General features: G+C 49.3%; 2 protein-coding genes and 1 long non-coding RNA gene across 3 annotated transcripts in view; all 3 read left to right on the forward strand.

Annotated features, from left to right (window-relative positions):
* The first annotated feature begins 2,090 nt into the window (after positions 1 to 2,090).
* LOC117877409 (kinesin-like protein KIF21B) lies at positions 2,091 to 11,070 on the forward strand. Its single transcript, XM_034770523.1, has 8 exons — positions 2,091 to 2,121; positions 2,712 to 2,877; positions 3,895 to 3,952; positions 4,650 to 4,855; positions 5,404 to 5,478; positions 6,243 to 6,356; positions 8,202 to 8,240; positions 8,748 to 11,070. Exons 4-8 carry the CDS (start codon positions 4,674 to 4,676, stop codon positions 8,962 to 8,964), a joined length of 627 nt encoding a protein of 208 aa, XP_034626414.1. The 5' UTR covers positions 2,091 to 2,121; positions 2,712 to 2,877; positions 3,895 to 3,952; positions 4,650 to 4,673; the 3' UTR covers positions 8,965 to 11,070.
* Positions 11,071 to 12,590: 1,520 nt separating this feature from the next.
* Positions 12,591 to 15,243, forward strand: LOC117877418. Its single transcript, XR_004645706.1, has 3 exons — positions 12,591 to 13,620; positions 14,571 to 14,740; positions 15,065 to 15,243. It is a non-coding gene; the product is annotated as an uncharacterized LOC117877418 (long non-coding RNA).
* A 3,482-nt stretch (positions 15,244 to 18,725) lies between these two features.
* Positions 18,726 to 25,570, forward strand: part of LOC117877393 (NACHT, LRR and PYD domains-containing protein 3-like) — a 138,842-nt gene continuing 131,997 nt past the window's right edge. Inside the window, exon 1 of the mRNA XM_034770486.1 lies at positions 18,726 to 18,839. The gene's annotated coding sequence lies outside the window, so the exon portion shown is untranslated. The remainder of the gene's footprint in view (positions 18,840 to 25,570) is intronic.

Below are 25,570 nucleotides of genomic sequence, written 5' to 3' on the forward strand. Positions count from 1 at the left end.
CCCCCCCCCGAGAAACTGGAATTTTTGTGGTTTTTGAAAATCAGTTTTGATGGTTTAAGGCAAAAAAATTGGGGGTCTTGGGAAAGGGTTTCCCTTTTCTGAAACCGCGAACTTGTGCTGAAAGCTGTTGTCAAACATTGAGTCTCTTTTCTGATGTCAGATTTTTGTAAAGGGAGGGTGGGATTTTGACCAGAAAGGAAATTTTTGTTTAATCAAATATTTCCACAGAGAAACAATAGCCTAATAATGAGGCCTTTCTCCCTGGCACCTGTCGGGTGTCTGTGTTGCAAGACAAACCCCACAGCACAAGTCTCAGAGCCTGGATCCATTGCCTTGGCTCGCAGGGCTACGGGGCTAAAATGAAGAGTGTAGACATTCACACAAGGGCTGGAGCCTGGGCTCTGGAGGGTCTTGGAGCCCATGAGCGGGAATGTCTACACTGCTACTTTTAGCCCCGTAGTGCAAGCCCGAATCCTTTGGCCAGAGGCTCGCTGCTGTGGGTTTTTCTTTGCTGTGTGGACGCACCGTTAATGACATGGGGGGTCTGACCCAGGTTCAGCACAGTGTAGCTCTCTGCTCCCCTCCTAGCAGCTGGAGGTCGTAAACAGGTTTTTAGTATATGTCTACGCTTAATCTGCTACAGCTGCAAGGCTTTAGGTGTAGATACTCCCCGTCGGAGTAGGTAATCCACCTCCCAAGGAGGTGGCTGTTTAGTTCAGTCGGCAGAGCTACACTCTCCGGGATGGGCGGGGCAGGATTTTCACACCCTGGAGAGACATAGCTATGCTGGTATAAGTTCCCAGTGTAAACCTGCCCTTGGTCTGCTCTGGTCACCTGGCTAGCGAGCAGCTCCTGCCGTCCAGGCGGTAGAAGCTCCTCTTCTTTAAATCCGCAGGTGTGTGGTTCAGTCCCCATAGATGGCCCAATTAGGGGCCTGGTTCCAGGCACACGTCCAGTGTGAGTACTCATGCACAGTATTGGCATGCAAGTCGTCTTCCCCGCCGCCTGCTCGCAGAGCACCTGCGTCCCTGCCGGCGTCAGCCAGTCAAGGAACCCCTCCCAGTTCCGTGGTGCTGGTGTCTCTGCTGGCCCTCTGCTTTCTGCCCTTCACCGCCCTCAGCGCCGTTCTAATTCCCCTCCCTAGGGGTCTCTCTTGCACCGTAGGAGGAGCTGGACTCCACCGACACCTCCGTGGTGATCAGCTCCTGCTCCTTGGCCGAGGCGCGCCTCCTGCTAGACAACTTCCTCAAGGCATCCATCGATAAGGTCAGGCAAAGGGCCTTCAAGTGGGGGTGCAGCTCTGTGGGGTGGGTCGCAGAACATGGGATCCCAGGAGGCCCCCTGTTAGCGTGGGATCACAATTGCTGCAGGTCAGGTTTGGAGCCAGGGCTATTTGGCTGCGCCTGGGGCATCCTTTGTGCGTGGGTGATGGAGACTGAGAGGCCTGCCTGGCCTGTGTGCTGCTGGACCCAGAGAGGGGAATGAGTTTGTGACGTTATTGATATCCTCTGGGACCATATAGATCATTGTTGCAACCAAGGTCCTGTAGTGGCACCCAGATCTTGTATAAGGGGGGTCAAATGGGGTGTCTAAGACAAGGTTATGGTTTACTGGTTATAATTATGCTGTCTATATGTGTGTATCAATTTTGTAGTTGAAGTTATGAATATTGGCTCTATACTGTCTGTATTTCAAACTTCTGCTATGCTGCTGGGTGACATCCCAGACAAAATGGTGTTAGCTCTGCCTAGCCTGCTTGATGGCCCATTAAGGACCATCAGCTATACAATGGACCCATTGAGAGAAGGCAGATTCACCTTGTAACTCAGCAAAGTATGCAGGGACTGGCCCATGTGACTCCAGACTCCATTTTGCTGTAATTTTCCACAGTAAGAACAAAGGTGTTCTTACACCTGGAAAAGACTATATAAGGCGGATGCCTCATCTCCATCTGGTCTTCAATCCTGCTTCATACCTCTGAAGGAACTTTGCTACAAGCTGAAGCTTTGAACAAAGGACTGAGGACCCATCCCAGCGGGGGATGTATTCCAGAGACTTGATTTGAACCTGCAGTTTATTCTATTGCTGCTGCAAGCCTGAACCAAGAACTTTGCCATTACTGTATGTAATTGATTCCATTTAACCAATTCTAACTCTCCTCTCTATCTTTTTCCTTTTATGAATAAACCTTTAGATTCTAAAGGATTGGCAACAGCGTGATTTGTGGGTAAGATCTGATTTGTATATTGACCTGGGTCTGGGGCTTGGCCCTTTGGGATCAGGAGAACCTTTTTTCTTTTACTGCGGTATTGCTTTTCATAACCATTTGTCCCCATAACGAGTGGCACTGGTGGTAATACTGGGAAACTGGAGTGTCTAAGGAGACCGCTTGTGAGACTTGCGGTTAGCCAGTGGGGTGAGACTGAAGTCCTCTTAGTCTGGCTGGTTTGGTTTGCCTTAGAGGTGGAAAAAACCCCAGCCTTGGGCTGTAACTGCCCTATTTGAGCAATTTGTCCTGAGTTGGCACTCTCAGTTGGGTTCCGCCAGAACCGCATTGTCACAGGGGTACAAGCAGCAGCTGAGTGAGGCTGGTGTGGATCCTGCATCTGTGCCTAGGGACAGGGACTGAAGCCAGGAGCTGATTCCCCGTTCCACCCACTGGCCCGTCCTGTGTGCTGGACGGAAGGTAACCTCCTGCTCCCGCCAAACAGGGGCTGCAGGTGGCTCAGAAAGAAGCCCAGATTCGCCTGCTGGAAGGGCGCCTGAGACAAACGGATGTGACCGGCTCCTCCCAGAACCATGTGATCCTGGATGCCCTGCGGGAGAAAGCGGAGTCCCACCCCGAGCTGCAGGCGCTCATCCACAACGTGCAGCAAGGTGGGTGCTGGGCTTTTCCCTCCTGGGGACCCCCGTGAGTACTGGGCATTGGCTGGCAAAGCAGCCGGCAGCGCTGATGTGGGGCCTGGGGCTGGCAGCAGCTGGGAAGGCTTGGGGTGTTTCCCTGCCCCTACAGATGGCACGTCTGCCCATTGGGACAGATGGAGCCCACCCCAGGGCTCTTGGCATTGCTCTGACCCTGTGGGCAGGAGTGATAGGCCCGCTTCTTCCAGATGTATCAGCCCACATGGTCACAGCCTGTCCAGCCGTGAGGATGCACTGATGGCGCTTTGGTGGCAAAGAGTTAATGATAGCAGTGGTCTGGGGGGGTGGTCCCAAGGACCTAAAGGGCCACACGCTGCTTGGTGACCGCCCTCTGGCTGGCTCTGATCGGACCAGCCCAGTGCGGTGCCCTCCCACCCTTTGTCGCATTGACGCACCCTTGTCGGCCGTTCCTTGTGCAGAGAACGGCTACGCCAGCACAGACGAGGAGATCTGGGAGTTCAGCCTGGCCTCGGAGGGGAGGTAAGCGCACCAGGGAGCGTGCAGTGTCCCAGCCTCGTGCGCCCCTGAGCGGCGGGATCTATGGAGGGAGGGGGGCACATCTCTGTGGCACTCATTGGCAAGGTAGACCCGTTAGAGCTTGGCAGCTAAATTCTCCAGGTTCTGTCTGCACCGAGCATGCTCCAGCCCCTCGGAGCTCCTACGTGGGACCCGACGGTGCACAGGCTACTCACACGCGATGACTGGCCGTGCTCAAACCCAGGCGTGCAGGGGCTGTACAGAACTGTCCCAGTAATGGTTCCTCTTGAGGGCCAGGGGCAAGACGGAGCTGGGAGGGAAGAGGGCCCCGAAAGGGACTGGGGGATGGGCTGTACCTCGGGGAATGGGAGGAGGAACCGTAGCCGGGCTGGTGATAGGGTGTTATGGGGTGGGGGTGATGGGCAGTGGTTTCTTCCTTTAGCTTTAAGTTAAGCCTTAAAGGGGATCGGCCATTTAACCCTTTGTTTCCTACAGCTTCTCCCAGTCTTTCATCCTGAAGGGCTCGGCCAGCCAAGACGACTTCAAGTTCAAGGTCCGTTCACAGCCACAGACAGGGCCATTTAACATCCAGATGTGGGGTCTTTGGTCCATTGTACCCCCTCTCCCTTTGTGCTCACGGCTGGGCGGTGGCCCTTGGCGGGAGTCTTCTCCATAGGCGGAATGTCTTGGGTCTGGAACTGAAATAGCCCGTGGTCTGGTCTCCTGGTGATGGCCGTGCCTGGCGTGTTACTTTGGCCCTATAAATGGCTCCTTGAGTCATAGAGCCCACTTTAAACCCCCAAATGCCACATCATTGAGCTGTACTGGGCTTCCCTGAATCCAGGCAAGGTGCCCTGGTGCTGTCTAGCCCTCCTCTGGGAGCAAATAAAACCCATGTGACGCCCTGGTGCTGTGCGCCCTTCCCAGAGGCTAATTGACTGGACCAGTCCCTCCAAGTGCCGAATCCTCCTGGGAGAGCTGCTCCGGCACTCTGGGCCATACACGTTTCAGCCTTGCACAGGGGGTACTTCCTGTTGCCCTCATTAATGAGCTCATGAAACGTTAATGCTGGCAACCGGGGCCCAACTGAAAGGTTTCTCTAGATCTGCCACTGCTGGGTGCTTGGCCCCAGAGGCTTCTTGGAACTGAATGGCCAAGGGGCGCCAGCGTCTCAGACTCGCTCCACGTGCTACCCTCGGGGCAGTGAACTCCTCGCCTCTCAGCCCACCCCTCCCTGTGCCACGCCATAGGGGGAACCCAAGCTGTCAGGCCAGATGAAGGCTGTGTCGGCCGAGTGCCTGGGACCCACGTTGGACATCTCCACCAAGAACATCACCAAGTCCTTGGTGTCCCTCATGGAGATCAAGGAAGACGGGATCGGCTTTTCCATCTGGGATTCCTACTACAAGGATAAGGTCTCCCGCACCATCAGCCTGCCCACCCGCGGCAGCACCTTGTAAGCCCTGGCAAGCATGGTCGCCACGTGCTTACAGGCCCTTGGGGGAAGAGGTGGGCTGGGCCATCGTATTCTGCCCTTGGAGCCTTGAGTCTGGACGCCTCTCGGTCGAGCCAGCCTGTCCCAGCATGCAGTGGTGGGGCCAGCTTGCTCTGCCATCTTGGATTGCCAGTGTCCACAAACTGCCCGTCGGGGGGACGGGGCCTGGGGAAGGCGGGTACAAACGGAGTTCTGCTGTCGGACAGAGTTGGGCGTCCAGTCTCCACAGCCCTCTTATCGAAGGCACGGAGCTGCCTTCTCCAGCAGCAGTCTCGGTGATGAAGCCAACAGGACCTGCGCTCACAGCGCAAACCCTTAGCCGGGGCCGCTGGCCTGGCCTTGGGCCCTGCCGGGGCCTGATCCAGCCCGCTGGACCCCTGGCTCGGGAGGTGGATCTGTGCGCTGCCCCAGGGCTCTCGGCTCGCTTGCTCTGGAGTAGGCCTGTTCAGTGCTGAAGGGCCCTGGCCCCAAGGAGGGGCGATTGCTGATCAGGTCTTGCTCTGTTCCAGCCCTAGGCAGTCCCGTGGCTCAGACACCTCGCCTCTGACCCGGAGGAAATCCTATGACCGGGGGCAGCCTGCCAGGTGAGTGGGGAGAGGCTGGAGAGCACATGGGCCTAGCTCCCCATCGGGGACCGGCCTGTGCACTCGGCTTTGCCCAGGCACGACGCTGGGTGCTGGATCCAGCTGTGCCATAGAATCATAGAATATCAGGGTTGGAAAGACCTCAGTAGGTCGTCTAGTCCAACCCCCTGCTCAAAGCAGCACCAATCCCCAACTAAAGCATCCCAGCCAGGGCTTTGTCAAGCCGGACCTTAAAAACCCCTAAGGAAGGAGATTCCACCACCTCCCTAGGTAACCCATTCCAGTGCTTCATCACCCTCCTAGTGAAATCGTTTTTCCTAATATCCAACCTAGACCTCCCTCACTGCAACTTGAGACCATTACTCCTCATTCTGTCATTTGCCAAGCTCCATTCTCTTTGGAACCCCCCCTTCAGGTAGTTGAAGGCTGCTATCAAATCCCCCCCATACTCTTCTCTTCTGCAGACTAAACAAGCCCAGTTCCCTTAGCCTCTCCTCATAAGTCATGTACCCCAGCTCCCTAATCATTTCTGTTGCCCTCTGCTGGACTCTCTCCAATATGTCCACATTCTTTCTGTAGCGGGGGGCCCAAAACTGGATGCAATACTCCAGATGTGACTCACCAGTGCCGAATAGAGGGGAATAATCACTTCACCATGGGCTGGCACTGCAGGTCTCCCTGTGCTGAGTGGAGGTGCGGGGCAGGGGGTAGATCCCCGGACCAGGCTTGTGATCATGGGTCTCTTTCTGAACACCCCGGCTCAGGACTTCGGACGTTGGCTTCACGCCTCCCTCGTCCCCTCCCACCAGGCCGCGCAATGACCGCAACGTCTTCTCCCGCCTCACCAGCAACCAGAGCCAGGGCTCCGCGCTGGACAAGTAAGAGCCTCGCGGGGCAAGGAGCGGGTAGGAGGGTGAAGCTCCAGGGAGCCCAGAACCAAGAGCAGTGAATGGCAGACGGTGACTCCCATGGCTGTCCCCAGGTACCGTCCCCGCTCTGCCTCGGGCCCGGCAGTCCCAGTTGGAGTCAGCCCCAGGCTCCTGCTGGGCTCGTGAAGCGACCAGGGCGAAGGCAGAGAGCTGCGATACCGGTGCAGTAGAACTTCACATGGGGAAGCATCTCCCTGGGCAGGGGCCCTATGCCAGACCTGTCTATAACCCCATTGATATGGAGGGGGGGGTCTTTGGTCCCCCTCTACTGGCTGGACCTTGTCTCGGGGCTGCCCCTGAGCTGCCAAGCCTGGGCCTTTAGCTCAGGCAGAAGCAGCTGCTGTTGAGAGCCTGGGGTGGCAGATGCCCTCCGTGTAGATGATCCAGCTGGAGGCTCGTCGTAACATTGCACTGCTAGAGCCCTCAGAACAGGCCTGAAGCGGTGCCCTGGCCTTTAGCGTTGTGTGCGCACACGTGGCAGTGCCCGGTCCCCCGCTGGGCCCGTGGGGATCCCCTGGGGGGCTGGGGCTGTCACAAGCCCCACTAGCGGCCCTGGGCTCTTTAGCTCCTGCTGGTAGCTCTGGAGGGCCCTGGTTCAGGCCCCAGTGTGTTGGCCAAGATGGCGGCTGTCACACTGGCTGCTGGCAGAGGAGAATTTCACCTGCAGGGACGCTGCTGGGTGGGTTTGGCTGCAGTTATAAAGCGGGTGAGGTGGGTCCAGGGGGCTGCTAGCTGAGGACACTAAGCCGCCATCCCGTCCCCAGCGAAGCATGGGGCTCGTCGGCGCTGGGCTTGGCAGGGGTCCCCAGGCAGTGAGGAAGCCATTTCCCAGTCAGCCCTACCCCGATTCTGTGTGGCACTGGCTGTGCCATCGCACCTGCCCCTTCTGGGCCCTGCTCCCTCTCCCACTGTGCTCTGTGGGGAGATGCCGGCTGCTCACAGGTCCCGGTCCCCCTCAGGAGGTGACATGGCTGCTGTGGGTGGGGTGAGCTTTCTGCCAGGGGCCCGTAGGTGCTCCGATTGCTCCTGGTGCCAGGGGCTGTGACCCTTCGGAGGTGGGGTGGGGGTGCTCTCCAGTGGCAGCCTTTGGTTTCTACGGAGGAACGAGCCCAACTTAGGACTGCCTTTGACCGTCACGGGCCAGCCCCTGCACGGGTGCAAATTGGCCTAGCTGCCGTGGGGGCAGCAGAGCGGCTTTGATTTACAGCTCCCGAGGACCTGGCCCTATGGTAGCAACCACCTCCCATCTGCCTCCCTGCAGAATCCCAGTTTGGCGGCGATGTTCTAACCTGGGGGAGCCCATGGTGCTGCCTGCAGCTCAGGACCAGCCCCTGGTCCCCATCCCGCCTGCTATCAGACCGCACGATAGCGCAGAGCCGGACCGTGTCAGAACGCCCCAGCTGTACCCCAAAACCAGGAGTGCGGAACCTGAGGGGCTAGGTTGGATGGCTGGTAGGAGTGATGAGACGGGGGGGTTCCATGGGAAGATTAAATGAAGACTGGATGCAGGAATCCCCGGGCGAGGCCTCAGACGTGCACTGTACTGGTCAGACTGGGTGATTTTAACAGTCCCTTCTGTCTGAATGACTCCAGTCCAGCCTGAAAGATCTTGTGTCCGAGCCACGTGTCCCTTCCTGCTCCTCTGCCCCTTTCCTCTCTGGTTTTCTGTGTCCGCTCCTCCCTCTCTACCCCGCTAGCTTGGATGCAATAACAACACTCCACTCTCTGACTCCGCTGCTGCCTCTCTCATCCGGGATTTTTTCTCCCGTAATCCTGCTAATTTTCTGTCCCTAGGTCTGACGACAGCGATTCCTCTGTCTCGGAGGTGCTGAGGTACATACAACTTTCTATTGATTAGAACTCTCCTGCTTCTCACATTTCCCTCCCCCTGCCCTGCATGCTGAATCCGTGCTGGCCAAACTCTGGGCCTTGCTTCTTTGCTAAATCTATTGGGACTCTGTCCTGGTGCTGCTCTTGCTCGCTGTGTGTCCCTCTTTCCTTCTCTCTGCTTCCCCGCATGGCCCTGGCATGCCGTGTCCGGCTGTGGAAGTCCCTTTCTGCCTCTGGTCTCCAGTGCCTTAAGGTCTGAGCCATCGTCTTGAAATGCAGTGCTGGGGGTTTAAGCGGATAGCGTACGGTGCTTTCACTGAATGGGGGCAGCTGCAGGCTCTATTCTGCCTCGAGGGCGGGGCGGGTAGTGATGATATCTCGCGCTGTGTCTGGCCTAGCTGCAAGAGGCAGGGCAGGCCAGCTGTTGGAGCCGGTGGATGCTTGGATGGTCCAGGCTATGATGCTGCTTTTTTTTTTTTTTTTTTTTTTTGTCTTCTCTCGCACCTTCAGTTCAGACATCTCCAAGCACTTGACAAACGTGGCTTCAGCCTCCCAGCACCCATGGCGAGGCTGGTCAGGATTGTTATCCCTGTCGTGTGCCTCGGTTTCCCCATCTGCAAAGAGTAAACACCTGGGGTGCAGCCTCTTGGCACCGAGGATCCTGTGGCTGCTGCTGAGGCCTGTGCAGCCTCCCAGATATATTAGAGCAGCCTTGGGGTTGCTCTAACTCACTGCAATCTCCCAAAGGGCTGCTTGCCAGCTATGCCACAACCCAGAGTTCCCCTAATGGGGTGTGCTAAGGCCCTGGCTCTGCCCCCAGCATGCCTGGGTTTGCAACACGAGCCACATAGAACCAATTACGCTAGCCCAAGGCAGTGTCTGTGCCAGGACAACTCTCCTTCCCCCATTCCCTGCACATCAAAAGGGCCAGGCTGGCAGAGGAGCATCTCCCCACTGGCCTTTGGGTGCCTATTTGAGACACCGTGGGCCTGACTCTGACACCCTGAGCACCATCAGCTGGAGTAGTGGGTGCTCAGCGCCCCTCAAAAAATCCATTCCAACCATGCCACAAATGTGCCGTGTGACCCTGGGCTAGCCCTTTCCCCTCCCTTTGCCTCAGTGTCCCCACCTGTAATCCAACCCTGCTGGGAGGAGGGGAGGTGCTTAGAGATCCTGGCTGGGAAGCTGCTTTGGGGCTATCAACCCTCTCCATGATGGGCTCTTCCACCTGGGCTCTTTCCTCAGGGGTGTCGATTCTCATGTGCTCAGCGCTCTAGAACCTCCCTCTGAACTCTGCTCACAGCCCCATTGGCTGTTGCTGGGGCAAAGACTAGAACTGGTTTGAGACAGGATTGTCTCCTGGCCAGGGAGCCAGGATTCCTGGGTTCTCTCCCTGTTCTTGGGGGATTGAGAACTCCTGGGCTCCGTTCCCAGCTCTGCCATTGATTCGATTGTGACCTGTTAAAAATCCCTTCCCCATCTGCCAAAGCAGGGTGAAGCTCGTTGCAAAACCGGAGTGGGTCAGATGGAGAGAGGGCGCTTCCCCCCCACTGGCCACGGGGTGGTGCCCTTATGCCCCACACAGCACGGCTGGAGCAGGGCCCCAGTTTGTTTAAGCCTGGAGGTTCTGGGGGTTGGGTCCGGAGCCAGCCTGTCCCTGCTAGTCTCTGACTCCACAGGGGATGGGGCAGCGTGTGCCATGCAGCAGCCTGGACTCTGTTGGCTTCGGGATCTTGCCTGGATGGGGCACAGGGGCCACCCACAGCTCTCACGGCGGGAGGGGGGTAGCTCATCTGTGCCAGCAGCGAGATGGCCAGGGGGTGAAGCCCGTTTCCTTTCCAAGCCCCTGCCCCAAGCCAAGGCAGGGTCTGCACGAGTCCCTGAGCCCTTAGCACCAACGGGTGAAGTGAAAGCCCTCTAACATCTTGGTGCCGTGACTCAGAAGCATCATGCTGGACAGGTAAGTAGCAACCAGGTAAGTCCCCCTCCCCAACAGTCCACGCAGATGCTTGGAGGGGATAGGGCAGGCCTCATAATGGTAGTCACAGGTCCTTGCAAGCTGGGGTGATGGTCTTTTTGGATAAGTGGATATGGAAGAATCAGAGCCCATTCCAGGTATGGGGGGTCAACATGGGATGAGATTAAAAAGAAAATGGGAGCAGTGTTAGGGAACCCAGAGGGATGAGGGCTGGCTGAGGAGCCCACCTTCCTTGGTAAATGGGTAGCGGAAGAAGGTCCGAGCCCAGGGGACAAAATGGCTTCCAGGGAAAGGAGGCACTTAAGTCCACTTATAAGAGGTTTGAAGTAAAGGCAGCATTATGGGAGGCTGCCAGTAATCTTTCAAGTTTGGTGCTACTCCAGCAAAGGCAACTGGAGGATTGTAAATTAGAGTTAGGGGTGGTTAAAGGTAATTTGGCACTACAGGGTTTAGAGTCAAAAGCACAGTTAACGGACCACCTTAAAAGACAGAAGCTGCAATTTGGTTGTAGGGGAGTGAAGAAAAAAAAGTTTTAAAATGAAAATGAGCAGGTTAACACATGGAGTTGCTCGGAAACAGTGAACTGCAACAGAGCAGAGCAATCCTGAGATTCATTTGGGATGCAAATAAAAGCAACAGAGACTGGGGGAACAAATTCAGGGTTTGCAGGAGCAGATAACAAACCCCACTCCTCTCCCAGAGCCAGGATAAAAACCTAGGTGTAAGGATTCTCAACTATTTTAACCTAGGTAGCCCACTCTTTGCTCAGAGCTAACTATATCCTTTTCTTCTTCTTCTTCTTCCACCTCCTCATCCTCCATTTGCTTACTTTGCTGCTGTTAGCCTGTTCTTTAAAAATAACCTCACAGAGCTAATTGGACTGAGTGGCTAGGCATCAGTTCTGCAGAAAAGGACCTAGGGGTTACAGTGGACGAGAAGCTGAATATGAGTCAACAGTGTACCCTTGTTGCCAAGAAGGCTAATGGCATTTTGGGCTGTATAAGTAGGAGCATTGCCAGCAGATCGAGGGACATGATCATTCCCCTCTATTCAGCGTTGGTGAGGCCTCATCTGGAGTACTGTGTCCAGTTTTGGGCCCCACACTACAAGAAGGATGTGGAAAAACTAGAAAGAGCCCAGCGGACAGCAACAAAAATGATTAGGGGGCTGGAGCACATGATTTATGAGAAGAGACTGAGGGAACTGGGATTATTAGTCTGCAGAAGAGAAGAATGAGGAGGGATTTGATAGCTCCTTTTAACTACCTGAAAGCGGGTTCCAAAGAAGATGGATCTACACTGTTCTCAGTGGTAGAAGATGACCAAACAAGGAGTAATGGTCTCAAGTTGCAGTGGGGGAGGTTTAGGTTGGATATTAGGAAAAACTTTTTCACTAGGAGGGCCGTGAAGCACTGGAATGGGTTACCTAGGGAGGTGGTGGAATCTCCTTCCTTAGATGTTTTGAAGGTCAGGCTTGACAAAGCCCTGGCTGGGATGATTTAGTCGGGGATTGGTCCTGCTTTGAGCAGGGGGTTGGACTAGATGACCTCCTGAGGTCTCTTCCAACCCTAATCTTCTATGAGTCTATGATTGCTTTCCTCCCCACCCCTCTCCCTCACACTTTTTTGTTTTTCTTAAGTTTTAAAGGAGGGTACTTTGGATACTTATGTGACTTTGTCCTTAAAAAAACAAACAAACAAACAAAAAACGCATGAGGGATTCCTGCTATAGTCAGTTAAAATTTTTAGGGTAAAAGATCCATGGACACAAATGTTTTACCCTGTGCTGTCTTTACCTTGGGATTGTTCAAAAAGGCAGTAAGGCAGCTGTGTTGCAGGGATTGTACTTGGTGGCTAAGTGGTTACAGGCAAAATGCACTACCTTAAAGAACTGAATATAGTAGTAAATGATTTAAAGAAAGTAAGTGAAGAGTTACAAGTTGCTTTTGCAGAAATTAATAATACAGAGTTTGGATGGAGTTAAGAGGGAAGTAAACAGTGGGGAGTTGTGAAGATGTTAAAGAGTAGCAGTTGTGGTCTTATAAGAAGGAAGTTTTTGGTTTGATGATAAAACCCAGTTGTAAATGTAAATATATATGCAGCTCGGTACAGTCACATTGTGTGGAACCCTGGTAGTTAAATTATATAAGGGGTCAGGTAGAGTGGCTTCTGCCACTCCCCAGAAGCCTTTATAACTATTCTGAAAGAAAATGAGCCCTTTTCCCACAGGAATGGTTTGTAAATATAATTTAATCAAAAGCACTAAAGAAATATAAGGGGTTTCTATTAGAATTTAACTTGACTGCCTCTGATTTTACAAAATGGGAATGTAATCTGGGTTATCGTGTAAAAAATAATTAAAGCAGTGCAAGGGATACTAGGCAAAAGAGAATTTGTGTGTGTAAATATTTGTGTAGTTATGAAAGGTTTTAAGGACCTAAAACAACACTCAATGGTTTGTAAAATCCCGTTTATAGGTTTAAAATAAATGGGTTGGTTTATTTTTTTATTAAATAAAAAACAGTGCCATTAAAACTCTATTTGAATCTGTCATTCAGAGTTGCAACACTGACAGACCCTTCTGCCAGACACAGGCAGCTAGTGTGATGTGGCTCTGGTATTTAGCATTTAATCCTTTGGATACTTCCATGTTTTTATAAAGTTTGATATCTTTTTAAAATGAAGACCAGAGAATGTGGCCCTGGCAATGGGAAGAAATTCTTTTTTGTTTTTGTAATAAATAGCAGCTAAGAACTGCAGGAGGGGCACAAAAGGTTAAAAAACAGTGCACCTTTGAAGCAAGGGCAGTGGTGGAATGTAAAAAAGAAGCAATGTCAGAAACACTGAACTTTAAGGTGGCTCTGAATAATCAAACTGTCACTATGTTAAACCTTGGGATAAATGCTAGTGAGTGACCCTGTAACAATGTATAATGTATGTGATTTTTTTGAGGAAAATTTTTAAGCATGCTAAAAATGGTAATTGAAAGCAAATCTCATGTTCAAAGGTCTCATGGTAATGCTGGCCTATTTTCTCAGCTATTACCTGTGAATAAATTTAAAGCTTGGCACAGAGAACCCATTACAAACATGGTCTGTTGTACAAGGGAAATTGAGGTACACCACCTCATAAATGAACAGTGGGATAGTTCACCCTTTCCCTTCAGGATAGAAGTCATTGAAACCTGGCTTGCTTATAGAATAAAACACAGGGAAGTATGGAGGTAATTCTTCTGTTTTTCCTGCAATCAGCAAGGAGATTTGTAAAAGGAAGGGGTATTTTTAAGCAATAATCTTAGGGGCTAGCAAATGTTTCTTTTGTTTTTCAGACACTCTACAGGCAAGCTGGTGCCAGCAGAAGAACAACCCAGAACGCTATGGGTCTACTGTCACGACAAAGACTGTGTGGTGTGTTTTGTGTTTGTCTTGTTATTACCATTATATTGTATAAGGAGGGTTAACACACATAGCTGCAAAGGTTAATGCATGATATGACCTGCCTGGGATGCAGGGTCTACCCAAGGTGGGAGCTCAAGTGATATACCAGATTCCAGGAGAACACCATCCATTCCTGCTTCCTAAATGAAGGATCCCTTACCCTGTCCTTGACTGATTGGGGCCCAGCCTGCAGCTAGTGGGAACAGAGAATGGAGGGCAGGAATGGATTCATTGAACACAAATAAGTAGGCACAAAATGGGGATTAAGAAGGAGGGTGTATACATTCGATTGCATGCATCTTAGGTGTACCCACGAACAGAAAACAAGGACTTCCTGGCTTGGAATGGGACTATCGTTGCTGCTAGTCACAATTGTCACTATTATAAATCTTACTCAGATCCTGTGATGTGAGATGGCAAAAGGAGGAAACACGTGAACTACTACACCCCCAAGTTGTGGTAATGAGGCAGATGAGGACTTTAAGGATTTACCCATAGAAAATTGTACCTCCAATCCTCCCATGGGAATTTGGCAGTGTCAGTTTGTGGTATATGGGCTGGAAGCGGGGGCAAGGGGGATGAGTGTGATCCCAACCCAGTAGAGATTATTAAATTGATCAGTATTACATGGTATTCCTTAGACTATGCCATCATCAATAACAGTGGAAAAAACAGTCATCCAGACAAGTGGTTTGTCACAAAAGGCCCCAAAAATATATCCCTCTGCTCTCCTGCAGTGTTTTGGTTCTGGAGTCCCCCAGTTAGGGTGTCATGTTACCATGTATAATCATAATGATGTCTCCACAGAGGAAAATCTCTGGGTGTGCAGTTGTTATGTACATATCACATTGGGCATAAAGTCTTCCCTGGAACATTGGGTATATAGTAATTTAAGCACTTTAAAGAATGTAATCCTACAGGTAATATGGATGCCAAGATGGAAAAATCCTAATTTAAACTGGCTGCAGCCTGAGGCCAAAAATACTTCCCGACAGGCGAATGTGTGGGAGCCACTGTGGGAGCAGGTGCAAGCAATGCTTTTCAACATGGCCTTTTCAGTCCATTACATGGGGGTACACTGCAGAGAATGGTGAGTGGACTGAATACACCCCAACTGCAGTACATTCATAGAAGGGTTGAAGCAACAATTTAATTTGTGGATGAGGGGACACACTGTTAGAAGGCTTTCCCTCGACCCTCCCACTTCCCTGGTTCTTGTCATGCAGACAGCAAGCAGAAAAAGATGTGACCTGCAGACAATGCAATGTTTATTGGGGTTAGTTTCCAAGCAAGCATATCCCGAAGCCCTTCACACCAGTTGGGCTTATCTCTATATGCCGCTAGAGTCTGTTCCTCAGTGTTCCATTCCCAGCTCTGACACTGCAGAGCATTTACCCCGTGTCCCTCTTCCCAGCTCTGACACTACTGTTTTGTTTGATGCTGGAGAGCTGCTGGAGCCCTGAGGAGGAGAAGAGGAGGACCACCTGATGCTGGGGGATTGCACAGAGATTCTGAAGACCACCGTGGAGGGGGCACTTAAGGACTGAGTAATTTTCAAACTGTGCTCTTGTGGTGTGGGTCCGGACTGTGTTTGTGGGGACACTGGGGGTGTGTCATGGAGCCTGCCCCCTGGTCCATCTGTGTCCCCAATTGCCTGCTCCCCCCACCACCGCTGCTGCCCCCTCCACCACCCCCACTGGCTGTTTAACATCTGCCTTGAGCTCCTGCCTCTGGGACTGAGCTGCTCGCCTGGCTTGCCACGCCCATTTCCACCATTTGGGTCTGCAGCAGCAGCCAGCCAAACATTGACTCTTTTGTGCAAGCGCTCGTGGGCACACACACACCCTTTGGACTGACCCCCTCCCTTTTGCAACTGGCTCCACAGCTTTACCCTTTGCTGCCTACCCCATTTGCCCCTGCAGCCTTTGCCCCTCCCCAGCCCCAGCTTCAGTTTGTTTGTCTGCCCTGCCCGTTTCCCTCTGCAGCTTTGTTTGCCCCGCCCCAGCCCTGAAGCTAGCCTCTTGGTTCCTCTGCCCTATTCCCAGCCCATGTTTCCCCTACCTCCATGGTCCCCCCAGCCCTGATTAGTCCCTCCCTTCATGCACCCATGCCCCCTCCCACGAGCTTGTACCCCTCCCCTGTATGAGTTTACCCCTGGTTCACTGCACCCCCCCCCCCAATATTGTTATATCTGCCATTCCCCTAGTGCAGCTAGAGGAGCCGGATTCCCATCTCGGGTCTGTGGCTGATACCCCCACCACGGAGTCCTCAATAGCCCCCCCCACATCCGGCCCTCCCCTTCTGGCGCCCTCCTCCCCTGCCTGCAGCCTAGCGGGGAGGAGTGGTTGCCACCTTTCCCTACCCCCCTCCAGTGTTTGTCCTTCCCCTGCTCTCATTATGGTGGGGGACACAGCAGGCAAGACCCCTCAAGCAGACCCCACTGCCCCTCCTCCACCTGCCCCCGCGTCCACCCCCCAGCCTCTACCTCAACCGCCACTGCCAAACCACCTGCTACTGCCCCCACTGCGGCACTGGCAGTGGCAAGTACCAGGGAGACCTCCACTGCTGCCACATCCCTTGCCCCACCTGATTCTGGGGGAGCCCCCCCAGCTGCTGGGAAAGGGCAGGGAAGGAAGAAGGGTAAGGGCCCCACTAAAAGGTGACAGGGCCAGAAAGAATTAATTAACTCACAAACTGACCTGACCCATGGCCGAAGTTTAGAGACTGGTTAGGAAGATATGTAAATGAATAGAGCTTTGAAATGCACGTCTGCATTGTTAGAGGTAGAAGGGTAGATGTTTGCTCAGGTCTTGTGATGTAAGCAAACAAGTCTTGTCTATTGGTATAGCTTTGATTCAAAGATCAAAAAAGGAGTATCAGTATTTAGGAAGACACTTGAGGGAAATAGTATTATTGTATAGATGTCTCTTTGAAGATTGTGGTAACCTGTATCTGAACTGTTTAATGGATAAATTATCCAGTGCTAATTACCATGATGTTTAGAAGAAGGAAAGTTAAGCCTATTGTTTTCTCAGGCCAAAAGGCTGCTGGAAATGTATAAAAACCTTGGGACATGATCCTTCTGCATCTCAGATCTGCTTTGGGTTTCAAGAGGGGAAACCTTAAGCCACAAGGATTGAGATCCCCAGTCATTGACTGGAGCCACCCTGAATATGGACTATAACCTATGGACTATTTCTAAAAGGACTTTGGCTACTACAAGCTCACCTCTGCTATGTATCTGAACCTCAAGAATTGAATTCAGGTCTGTATGTATATTGGTCATTTAAACTACACTCTCTCTCTTTTCTTTTTTAATAAATTTTAGTTTAGTTAACAAGAATTGCCTATAGCATGTATTTTGGGTAAGATCCAAGTTATAATTGAACCTGGGTATGTGGCTGACCTTTTGGGGTTGGAAGAATCTTTTCTTTTATATGATGAGATAAGATTTTCAGTAATCATCATCATATCTGACAGGTGTAATGGAGGCCTGAGGCTGGGTACTTTGAGGGAACTGCTTTGTTTGGACTTGTGAGTAACCAGTGAGGTACTACAGAAGTTGTTTTGTGCTGGCTTGGTAAATCTAAGTATTGGAATATCCACCAGCATTTGGGGTTTGTCAGCCCCATTTTGTTTGCAGTTCACCCTAATTGAGTGACCTCAGCTAGCTCCCACAGGCAGCACTGTCACAACCTCTAAGGTATGAGAGCTTGGCTTAGAACAGGGGCCTCAAACATGCAGCCCGTGGAGTTATTTGCTGCAGCCCGCCAAGCTCCCCACCACCTCCACCCCCCTGAAGTTATTTCCTGTGGCCGCCAAGCTCCCCTTCCCCACTGCCCCCCTCCCCCCAAGTGTGCCATTTTCCCACTCCTCTGCCTACCTCCAGGCTCTTCCCACCGCCAAATAGATGTTTGGCGATGCTTAGCACTTTCCAGGAGGGAGGGGGGAGAAGCGGAGAGCCACGCACTCAGGGGAGGAGGCGTAGAAGAAGCGGGGCCGGGGCAGGGATTTGGGGAAGGGATTGGAATCGGGGCAGGGAGGGGGCGGTGTTGGGGTGGGGACTTTGGGGAAGGAGTTGGAATGGGATCGGGAAAGAGGTGGGGCAGGGGTGGGGCCTCATGGAAGGGGTAGAGTTGGGGCGGGGCCAGGGACGGGGGGGGGGGGGGGGGGCTTTTGTATCTTTATATTAAAAGGTGTCAGTGATGCAGCCCTCGGGCCAATGTACTAGTTCTTACGTGGCCCTCGTGGTGATTTGAGTTTGAGATCCCTGGCTTAGAATAAGGGTTATAAAGGCAGGGACCACTCTAGCTGTAGATAAATGAGGCAGCGGTCTACTGTGGTGGATTCTGCCTGGGGCAGCCAAGCCAAATCTGAGTGACTCTTCAAACCTGTGTGGCAGGTTGCAGGGCTGCTCACTCAAATGTGGCTAGGTCACCCTCTATATGGCCACACCTGAGCAAGTGGTGCTGATGCCTGGTGTTTGTTCTTCATCATAACCACATCTCTACCATAACCACTGAGCCATCAGAAGGCTCACCACACCCCCTTGCCTGGTTGAGATCCTCTGTTCAAGGGTGTAGGATGGGGGCAGCACATTGAAGTTGTGCTAGGGTGGCAAAGTGTCCTAAGCGACCTCTGTATAAAGGATGCAGAAATATTAGCAATAAATGAAAGAGCTGGGAGTGGAACTCATGGTTTTTGGTTTTGCAGTTCAGAGTACTTTCCATGAGGCTACAGAACATTGGATGAGGAAAAGGTCTCTCATTTTGCTTCTCAAAACTGTGAGAAGGCTGCAGCTTTTCACAACATCACAATATGGACTAAAGCTGGGGCCAAAATCACACTACTAACAATAAATTAATGAGTTTGCAACTCTAGTTGTTTTCTCCCTTCCAGCCTTTCCTGTAAAGTGCTAGTTTTTCATTCTGAAAGAGGCTATGATGGGGAGAGGGTTCCTGTTTTTCTTACCACTTCCCCAGCAAAAGTCTTCCCTTTGATACTCTGGGAAAAGGGCAGGGCTAGTTCTAACACTGCTTTTGAAGAGACAGGAAATGCAGGGGCCACATGCAAAAGTGGAATTATGCTCTGATCACAGCAGATTGCAGAGAACAGCTGTCCTCCATTTCTGAATGGAAAAAAAAAACACCTGAAACTCAGTCTAAACAAACTCTTTCCAGTGCCTCATAGTGAGTCCACAGTGCATGATATTTTTAGTGAGCTAAGATCATATTACAGTCAGTCGAGTTTTACGGAGAAAGCCAGAATCTTCAGTGCAGATAGACAAAGGAATATATGGGTGTGGCAAGCTCTCTGCTCCCTCCTGAAATGGAGGGCGTATGTTTGCAGGTTTATATATTTGTATAGTTTGTTTATATATTTGTATTAAAGCCAGAAGAGAGTATAACAGATTCCATTTGCTCTGGTTCCAAAATGTCTTGAAAGATCTCTGGAGCTGTGTTAGAAGAAGTAAAAGAAAGTAACTGGGGTGGGGCAGTGGGGGTTGGAGCTGTAATGATATGAAGGGTGAAATGTTCCTCTCTGCTGCCCCAAGTGAAGGGATGACTGAATCAGATGCCCCAGCCTTAGCAGTGAAGAAGGGAGGAGCGCTTGCATATGTCCATCTTTCTCTTCCTTCCCTCCAGCCCCTGAAAGCCCTTCTGTGCAGTTCTGGTTCCCATAGGTTTGCCAACTCGGTTGGATCAGACAGACCGGATGTCATTTGTGGCAATGGCATCCGGTTTGACCAAGTTGGCAACCCTAGGCTCCAGTGAGCTGGAGTGGGAGCAGTCATGAGTGATGAGAGAAATAGCCCATTTCTCTGATATTCTCCAAACCTACCAGGCAGCTTGTAACTCCTCCCTTTTGAAGGAATGTTTGCGGGAACTGGGGGAGGCAATGGAATGTACACATAAATTTGGCCTTAGTAAGGACTGCAGGATTGGGTCTCTAGTTTGCTCTTTTAGCTTTGTGTTTGTAAATGAAGTAGTTTATGTTTAGAGTGACCTGATTTGCAAGATTATCTCTACAATTTTCACTTAACATCTGTGATAGAGCAGTCAGCTCCACATTCCACTGCATTAAACGTTGTGCATTTGGGAATTGGTACAGTTAGTAAAATGGCCACTGTAATCTCACCAAATAAACCCTGTCAGATTTTGCTTCAGTATATTGAGAGAAAAAAAGGAAACATTCTTCCTACAATTGAAACTTCCTCATCAAGAAATGTTACCAAAAGAAAAAGAAGTAGAATGTGTATAGAAGCAGAAAATTCTGAAATGTCCCATAACAGGTTGTTCCTGCATTTTCTTGTGCTAGTGCAGCAGAAATTATGCCAAACACTGAGGAGTGTTTATAATGTCAGATTACTCTGTCCTTACCACTTTCCTTGTTTTGTACAGTTAAACTGCCAATTTTCCCAAGGAATATTTTAAGGCTTTTGTATAAGTAAGAAAGAAAAATAAAAACCATTCATGTGCACAAATTCCTACAAATCTAAGACTTTGGAAGAAACTCAAATTTGTGGAAATTCATATTGCCCCGGAAGTGGGCCATCAGTTTACTGTGGATGAATGAGCCCTATTCCATTTCCAACATTAATTATCTGTGTTCATTAAATGCTAAAACCACTTCTCTCTGAAGACTTTTCTACAGTATAATATGGTAGTTCTCACATTCAGGAAGATTTTCCTGGGGTTCAGCCTATATTTTCCTACTCAATTTTAGCCCATTACTCCTAGTTGTATTCTTCTGGACCAACCTAAACAAATACTCTCTTTGGAGTGTTCCTTTCTGATACAGTGTTTCCAGAGAGTGAGCATGTTCACCTTTAGTTCAGGTTTAGTCCTGCGCTACAGCTGAGCCATATTCTTGTGTCCATCTGAGTTCCAGTTGCCATAATACTCAAAGGGGTGTCAAAAACAGATGTTTGCCATGTTTCTGTCCCACTTCTAACCAGGAATTGTCAGAGCACAACAATGCTGCAGATGTGCCCTCTTTTCCTGGCCATCTGGGGCAGTGGTGGTATAGAGCCCCATCATGGGAAACCCACCTGGCCAGGGCAATCTTGAGATGGCCACCTATGCTGGCTTTATAGTGCCCAGGGAAAAGATGGATTCTCCATTTCTTACAGTATTCAAGGCTGCGTGCCATTCTGGAAGATCTACTTTAATCAAATGCAAGTTACTGGGCTCAATACAGGGGAAACTGGGTGAAATTCAATGGCCAGTGTTATACAGGAGGTAGGACAACATGAAGTAATGGTCCTTTCTGGACTGCAGATCTCTGAAGCTTTGTTTGGTTTGGTTTTCTCACCACTTTTCATAACTGTTACTGCCCCTATTGTACCATTTCCTTCTTTCTCATTTTGATCCTGGCTTCTTTGTGCTGGTGGTTCAGATGTGGGTTGGTTTGCAGCTCTGTCCAGAATTCTATTTAAGGACAAATATGCCTATGCTGGCTCTACCTGGTCTGGGCAGTGTTATTGTTGTGAGGTCTCAGCACCTGTATGGCCGGACATTCTCAGGGCCATGTACCCGGTGGGAGTTTGTGACTCGGGGGAAGCATAATGTAAAACAGCTATGTGGGTGCAGGGGGAAGACAGGCAAAGCCAGAAAACCAGCAAGGGAGGCTGGTTTGGCCCTGTGTGATGTTATCTGATTAAAATATTACCATGTAGATCATTGTTGCTATCACTGTTATATAATTGCAATAAATCTTATATAATGTGTGTCAGGTTAGGTGTCTATGGGAAGGTTATGATTTGCTGAATGTGATTATGCTGTTGGTATGCATGTATCATGTTTGTATCTGAAGTTATGAGTTTTGGCTCTATACCTGTATTTCTTATAATTTAACTCTGTCATTGCATATTTCTCCTTTTAAGAGCTCATTCAGTTCCTTCCAAAAGCATCAGCAATAAAACAGTTATTTCCCTGTATTTTGTTCAAGGCTACAGAAATAGGCCTCAGGGTACTCAGCATGTGTTCAAATTTCTCTTAAGCCCAAGGTTGGGAACTTTGGCTATGACAGTGCCATCTATTTTTTCATGATTTTGTTCACAAACTGTCATCAGCTTAGGCCAGTTCTTGATATACTGCTCAAAACAGTCCACTACTGAGTTCCAACACATGTCTTGTGGGAGAGTTAGCTTGTTTCCTCCCACTTTTTTCAGAGCAACTGCTGCAAATTTACGGAAGTATTTTGCAATTTCAACAACATTAGCCTTTATTTCTGGAACACTAAAGTCTTTGGCTAGGAGGTGCATCAAATGAGCACTGCAACCATATGTTATTGGCTTGGGACTTTCTTCACTCTCTTCTAAATTTCTTCTCATCTTGGATATATTTGTAGCATTGTCTGTGTCCGAGCTGCATACTAGACAATTGAATTTTTTGTCACAGTTTGTTATAGCTTTTACTGCTACTTCTTGTAGGTATTCTTCTGTGTGTACATTTCCTGATGTATCAATTGTTTCGGTAAGGAAGACATTCCCTTCTTCTGTTGTCACACAAGCACATACAACAGGATCATTGTGGGCATTGCTCCACCCATCAAGACTCAGGTTAACAATTTTACCCTCTAGACTTTTTGCAAACTACTCAATTTCTCTTTCATACACTTTATCCAGCAATTTGCCTGCAACATCTGCCCTGTTGGGTGGACTGAATCCTGGTCTTAATGACTGAACCATATCAATGAAGTGTGGGTTCTCAATCATACTGAAAGGAGAGTTTGTTGCATAAACAAACTGGGCAATTTTTTCATCAATTACACCTCTTTTTGTAATTCACTGGTTCTTATCACAAATGTATCTATGGTTGTTTCTGGATGATGGAGATTTTTTTTCCTTTTGCTACAGATGATATACTGTGGCTATGTGACATACATGATGTAACTGAAACAGTATCATTGGTAGATAACTGTTGAAGGGGTCAAGTATCAGAGGGGTAGCCGTGTTAGTCTGGATCTGTAAAAAGTAACAGAGTCCTGTGGCACCTTTAAGACTAACAGATGTATTGGAGCATGCTCCAATACATCTGTTAGTCTTAAAGGTGCCACAGGACTCTTTGTTACTTGTTGAAGGTGGTGTCGGAGAAAAACACAGTTCTCACTCTTTTGGTTGGGTACAGTAAATTCAGATACTTTATTCTTTCAAGCAATTGTGTAAAGGGAGAGAGCTGAACAGGTCTCTCAACAGGTAAACAATTACAGCAAGCATTTATACCTTTTATTACAGACAATAATGAGCAACAGCTGCATTTTGTTTATACATAGGTCATCCTGATATCTTGTTTTTCTCACTAATGTAGACTCTTAGTCTACATTCCATATTATCTACACAAGGTCGCAACAACTTCTCACACAGTTCTTTCCCACTTGCCTCATACAATCCTTGCTTCTACAAATCTCGCATTATTAGTGTTACAGTTAGCCTGACTCTTGCTAACAAACTGTCATGCATTGCAATCCCCTTCCTGTCAGTTCTTTCTCTGCTTCCACAGTGGATAGTCTTCAGAATCCTGTATGTTGAGGATGGATTCTCCTAAACAAAATAAGTCAATGCAGTTATTTAATTATTATTACCATACTGCTCATTTAGTATTACTCGTTGCATTCAGTGACACTCAGTACTACTTTAAAGGTGAAATTGTAAAAGGAAGATCTGCCTATTTCAGCTATTTATTTTTTATCACCACTGCATCAAAATGATAGTACCATAGAGTAACAACTATATTTTTTGCTCAAACATGAAAATTCAAGAATAGTCCAGTAGGAAGACAGGCAGTCCTTAAGAAAGAAGTATGAAATAAAAAAGTTGACCAACCTGAAGATCCTGCATGTTCAGACATGTTCCTTTCATCATCTTCAATGTAGCTTCCTCTTGAGAAGGAACACTTCTCATGATGTTGTTTCATTTGGACAACCAGGCCTTGCATTTATTTGTTGCACTGTTTGCATTTTGCACGCATGTCTGTCTTACCCACAGGTAGAGGTACTTCATTAAAATATTCCCAAACTGTGTCTCTTTTACAGCCTGCTGCCATTATAGGTTTTCCCTTCTAGTGAGAGAATGGTATGGTAGATCTCAAATCAATGAAGGCTACACTCAGAAAGACCTCAAGACTTCTGGAATATGCTGCTCAAATAGTTTCACTTTTGTTTCTACTGTTTGTCCCTCCCCTCTTGCATTTATCTCCAGATTTATTCTCCTTGTCCAGATCTATTCCACCCCCAACAATCTTTCATTCATTGAACTGTTTGAAACATTGCACTTTTAGAGAGAGAGAAGGGATTCACTCTGTGTATACAAATTTGCAGAGGGGCAATAGGGTTGAGGTCTGTTATTTCTCACCTCTCTACATTGTTTATTTATATATATATATTTTAACAAGCATGTTATCTCGGGAGATACAAATCCACAGTTTGAGAACTGCAAAACTAAGCATCTCCGATGGTATCTTCTAGGCTGAGCACTAAGTCCCATTGGGTAGATAGAAAAATTAACCTAAATAATCTATACAGAAACCCCTGGAACCCCATAAGATTGGGTACCTAATCCATGAACTATTGGAACTAATTTACAAAATGTTTCTTAAACATTACATAAATATATTGTCTTATACTATAGAATTAGAATTTATCATCCCTATTCCACGATGAGATATCTTTGAGCTATAATGTATCTTAATTAAAACTATCTTTAGATAGGTTTTTTTCCTCAAAAAGCATTTTATCAACAAAAATCAGATTAAAAAAATTGATTTATTGATTTTTATCCACTCTGGCATCTGTCTTATTTCTCAGGAGTTTGTCCTGAAGTTGGTAGTCTCAGTTGTGACCCACGGAGGCATGGTGACACCTTGTTCTAAGGGAGAAGCTGGGACTGCAGCTTATGAAGGGCTGTGCTTGGCTGAAGCTGTCTGAGGAGGCCTATGGGAGAAGTTTGAAGTATCCCTGGGCCCTGTAAAGCAGAATAGTTCGGAGTTTGAGGGTGGGCAGCTGCTCCATAACATGTGGTCCCACAGCTGGAGCCTGAAGCAGAGGGAGGGCTTAAGCATCAACTAGAGGTGCAACCGAGGGCTGAAGAACTTTGCCCTTCTGCTAGGGTTCAAGGGACCTCAGCAAACAATGTGTGTAGGACTTGGGGAACCCCTGACAGAAAGTGTTAAGATTTGTGGAAGTTGTGTGGTGAAGAATTGCCCCTGCCATAAGGTGCCTGTGGAACCCTGAGTGTTTATGGGAACCCACTGAGGGCTTGAGCCTGGTGGGCCTAGTGCCTGGAGCACCGACAGCATTGGCCTGGAGCGTGTTTGTTATGAGATGAGATAACGGAGAACTAGTAAATCAGGAAGAGGAGGAAGCTATGTGCTGGAGAAGTAGCTGCTGTAGGCAACCATGGGAGGAAGTACTACAGGGGCCTTGAGGAGAGGCAAGGGGAGGTTAGTGGCAGCTGTCCTGCAAATGAGTTAATGTGCGACATTCTGCCGTATATGGCAGAGTGTGAGATGGAAGGAAAATGTGTGTCTCACTCAAGATGACAACGAAGAGTCTGGTGGCACCTTAAAGACTAACAGATTTATTTGGGCATAAGCTTTCGTGAGTAAAAACCTCACTTCTTCGGATGCATCCGAAGAAGTGAGGTTTTTACTCACGAAAGCTTATGCCCAAATAAATCTGTTAGTCTTTAAGGTGCCACCAGACTCTTCGTTGTCATCTTGAGTGAGACACACATTTTCCTTCCATCTCACACTCTGCCATATACGGCAGAATGTCGCACATTAACTCATTTGCAGGACAGCTGCCACTAACCTCCCCTTGCCTCTCCTCAAGGCCCCTGTAGTACTTCCTCCCATGGTTGCCTACAGCAGCTACTTCTCCAGCACATAGCTTCCTCCTCTTCCTGATTTACTAGTTCTCC

This window comes from Trachemys scripta, chromosome 4, assembly GCF_013100865.1.
Source record: "Trachemys scripta elegans isolate TJP31775 chromosome 4, CAS_Tse_1.0, whole genome shotgun sequence".
Classification (NCBI taxonomy): Eukaryota; Metazoa; Chordata; order Testudines; family Emydidae; genus Trachemys; species Trachemys scripta.

Coding starts and splice junctions, on each gene's coding strand:
- LOC117877409 (XM_034770523.1), top strand. CDS start 4,674: ATGAAGGCTGTGTCGGCCGAGTGCCTGGGACCCACGTTGGACATCTCC. Junction 4,856..5,403: donor CCCACCCGCGGCAGCACCTT/GTAAGCCCTGGC, acceptor GCTCTGTTCCAG/CCCTAGGCAGTCCCGTGGCT. Junction 5,479..6,242: donor GACCGGGGGCAGCCTGCCAG/GTGAGTGGGGAG, acceptor ACCCCGGCTCAG/GACTTCGGACGTTGGCTTCA.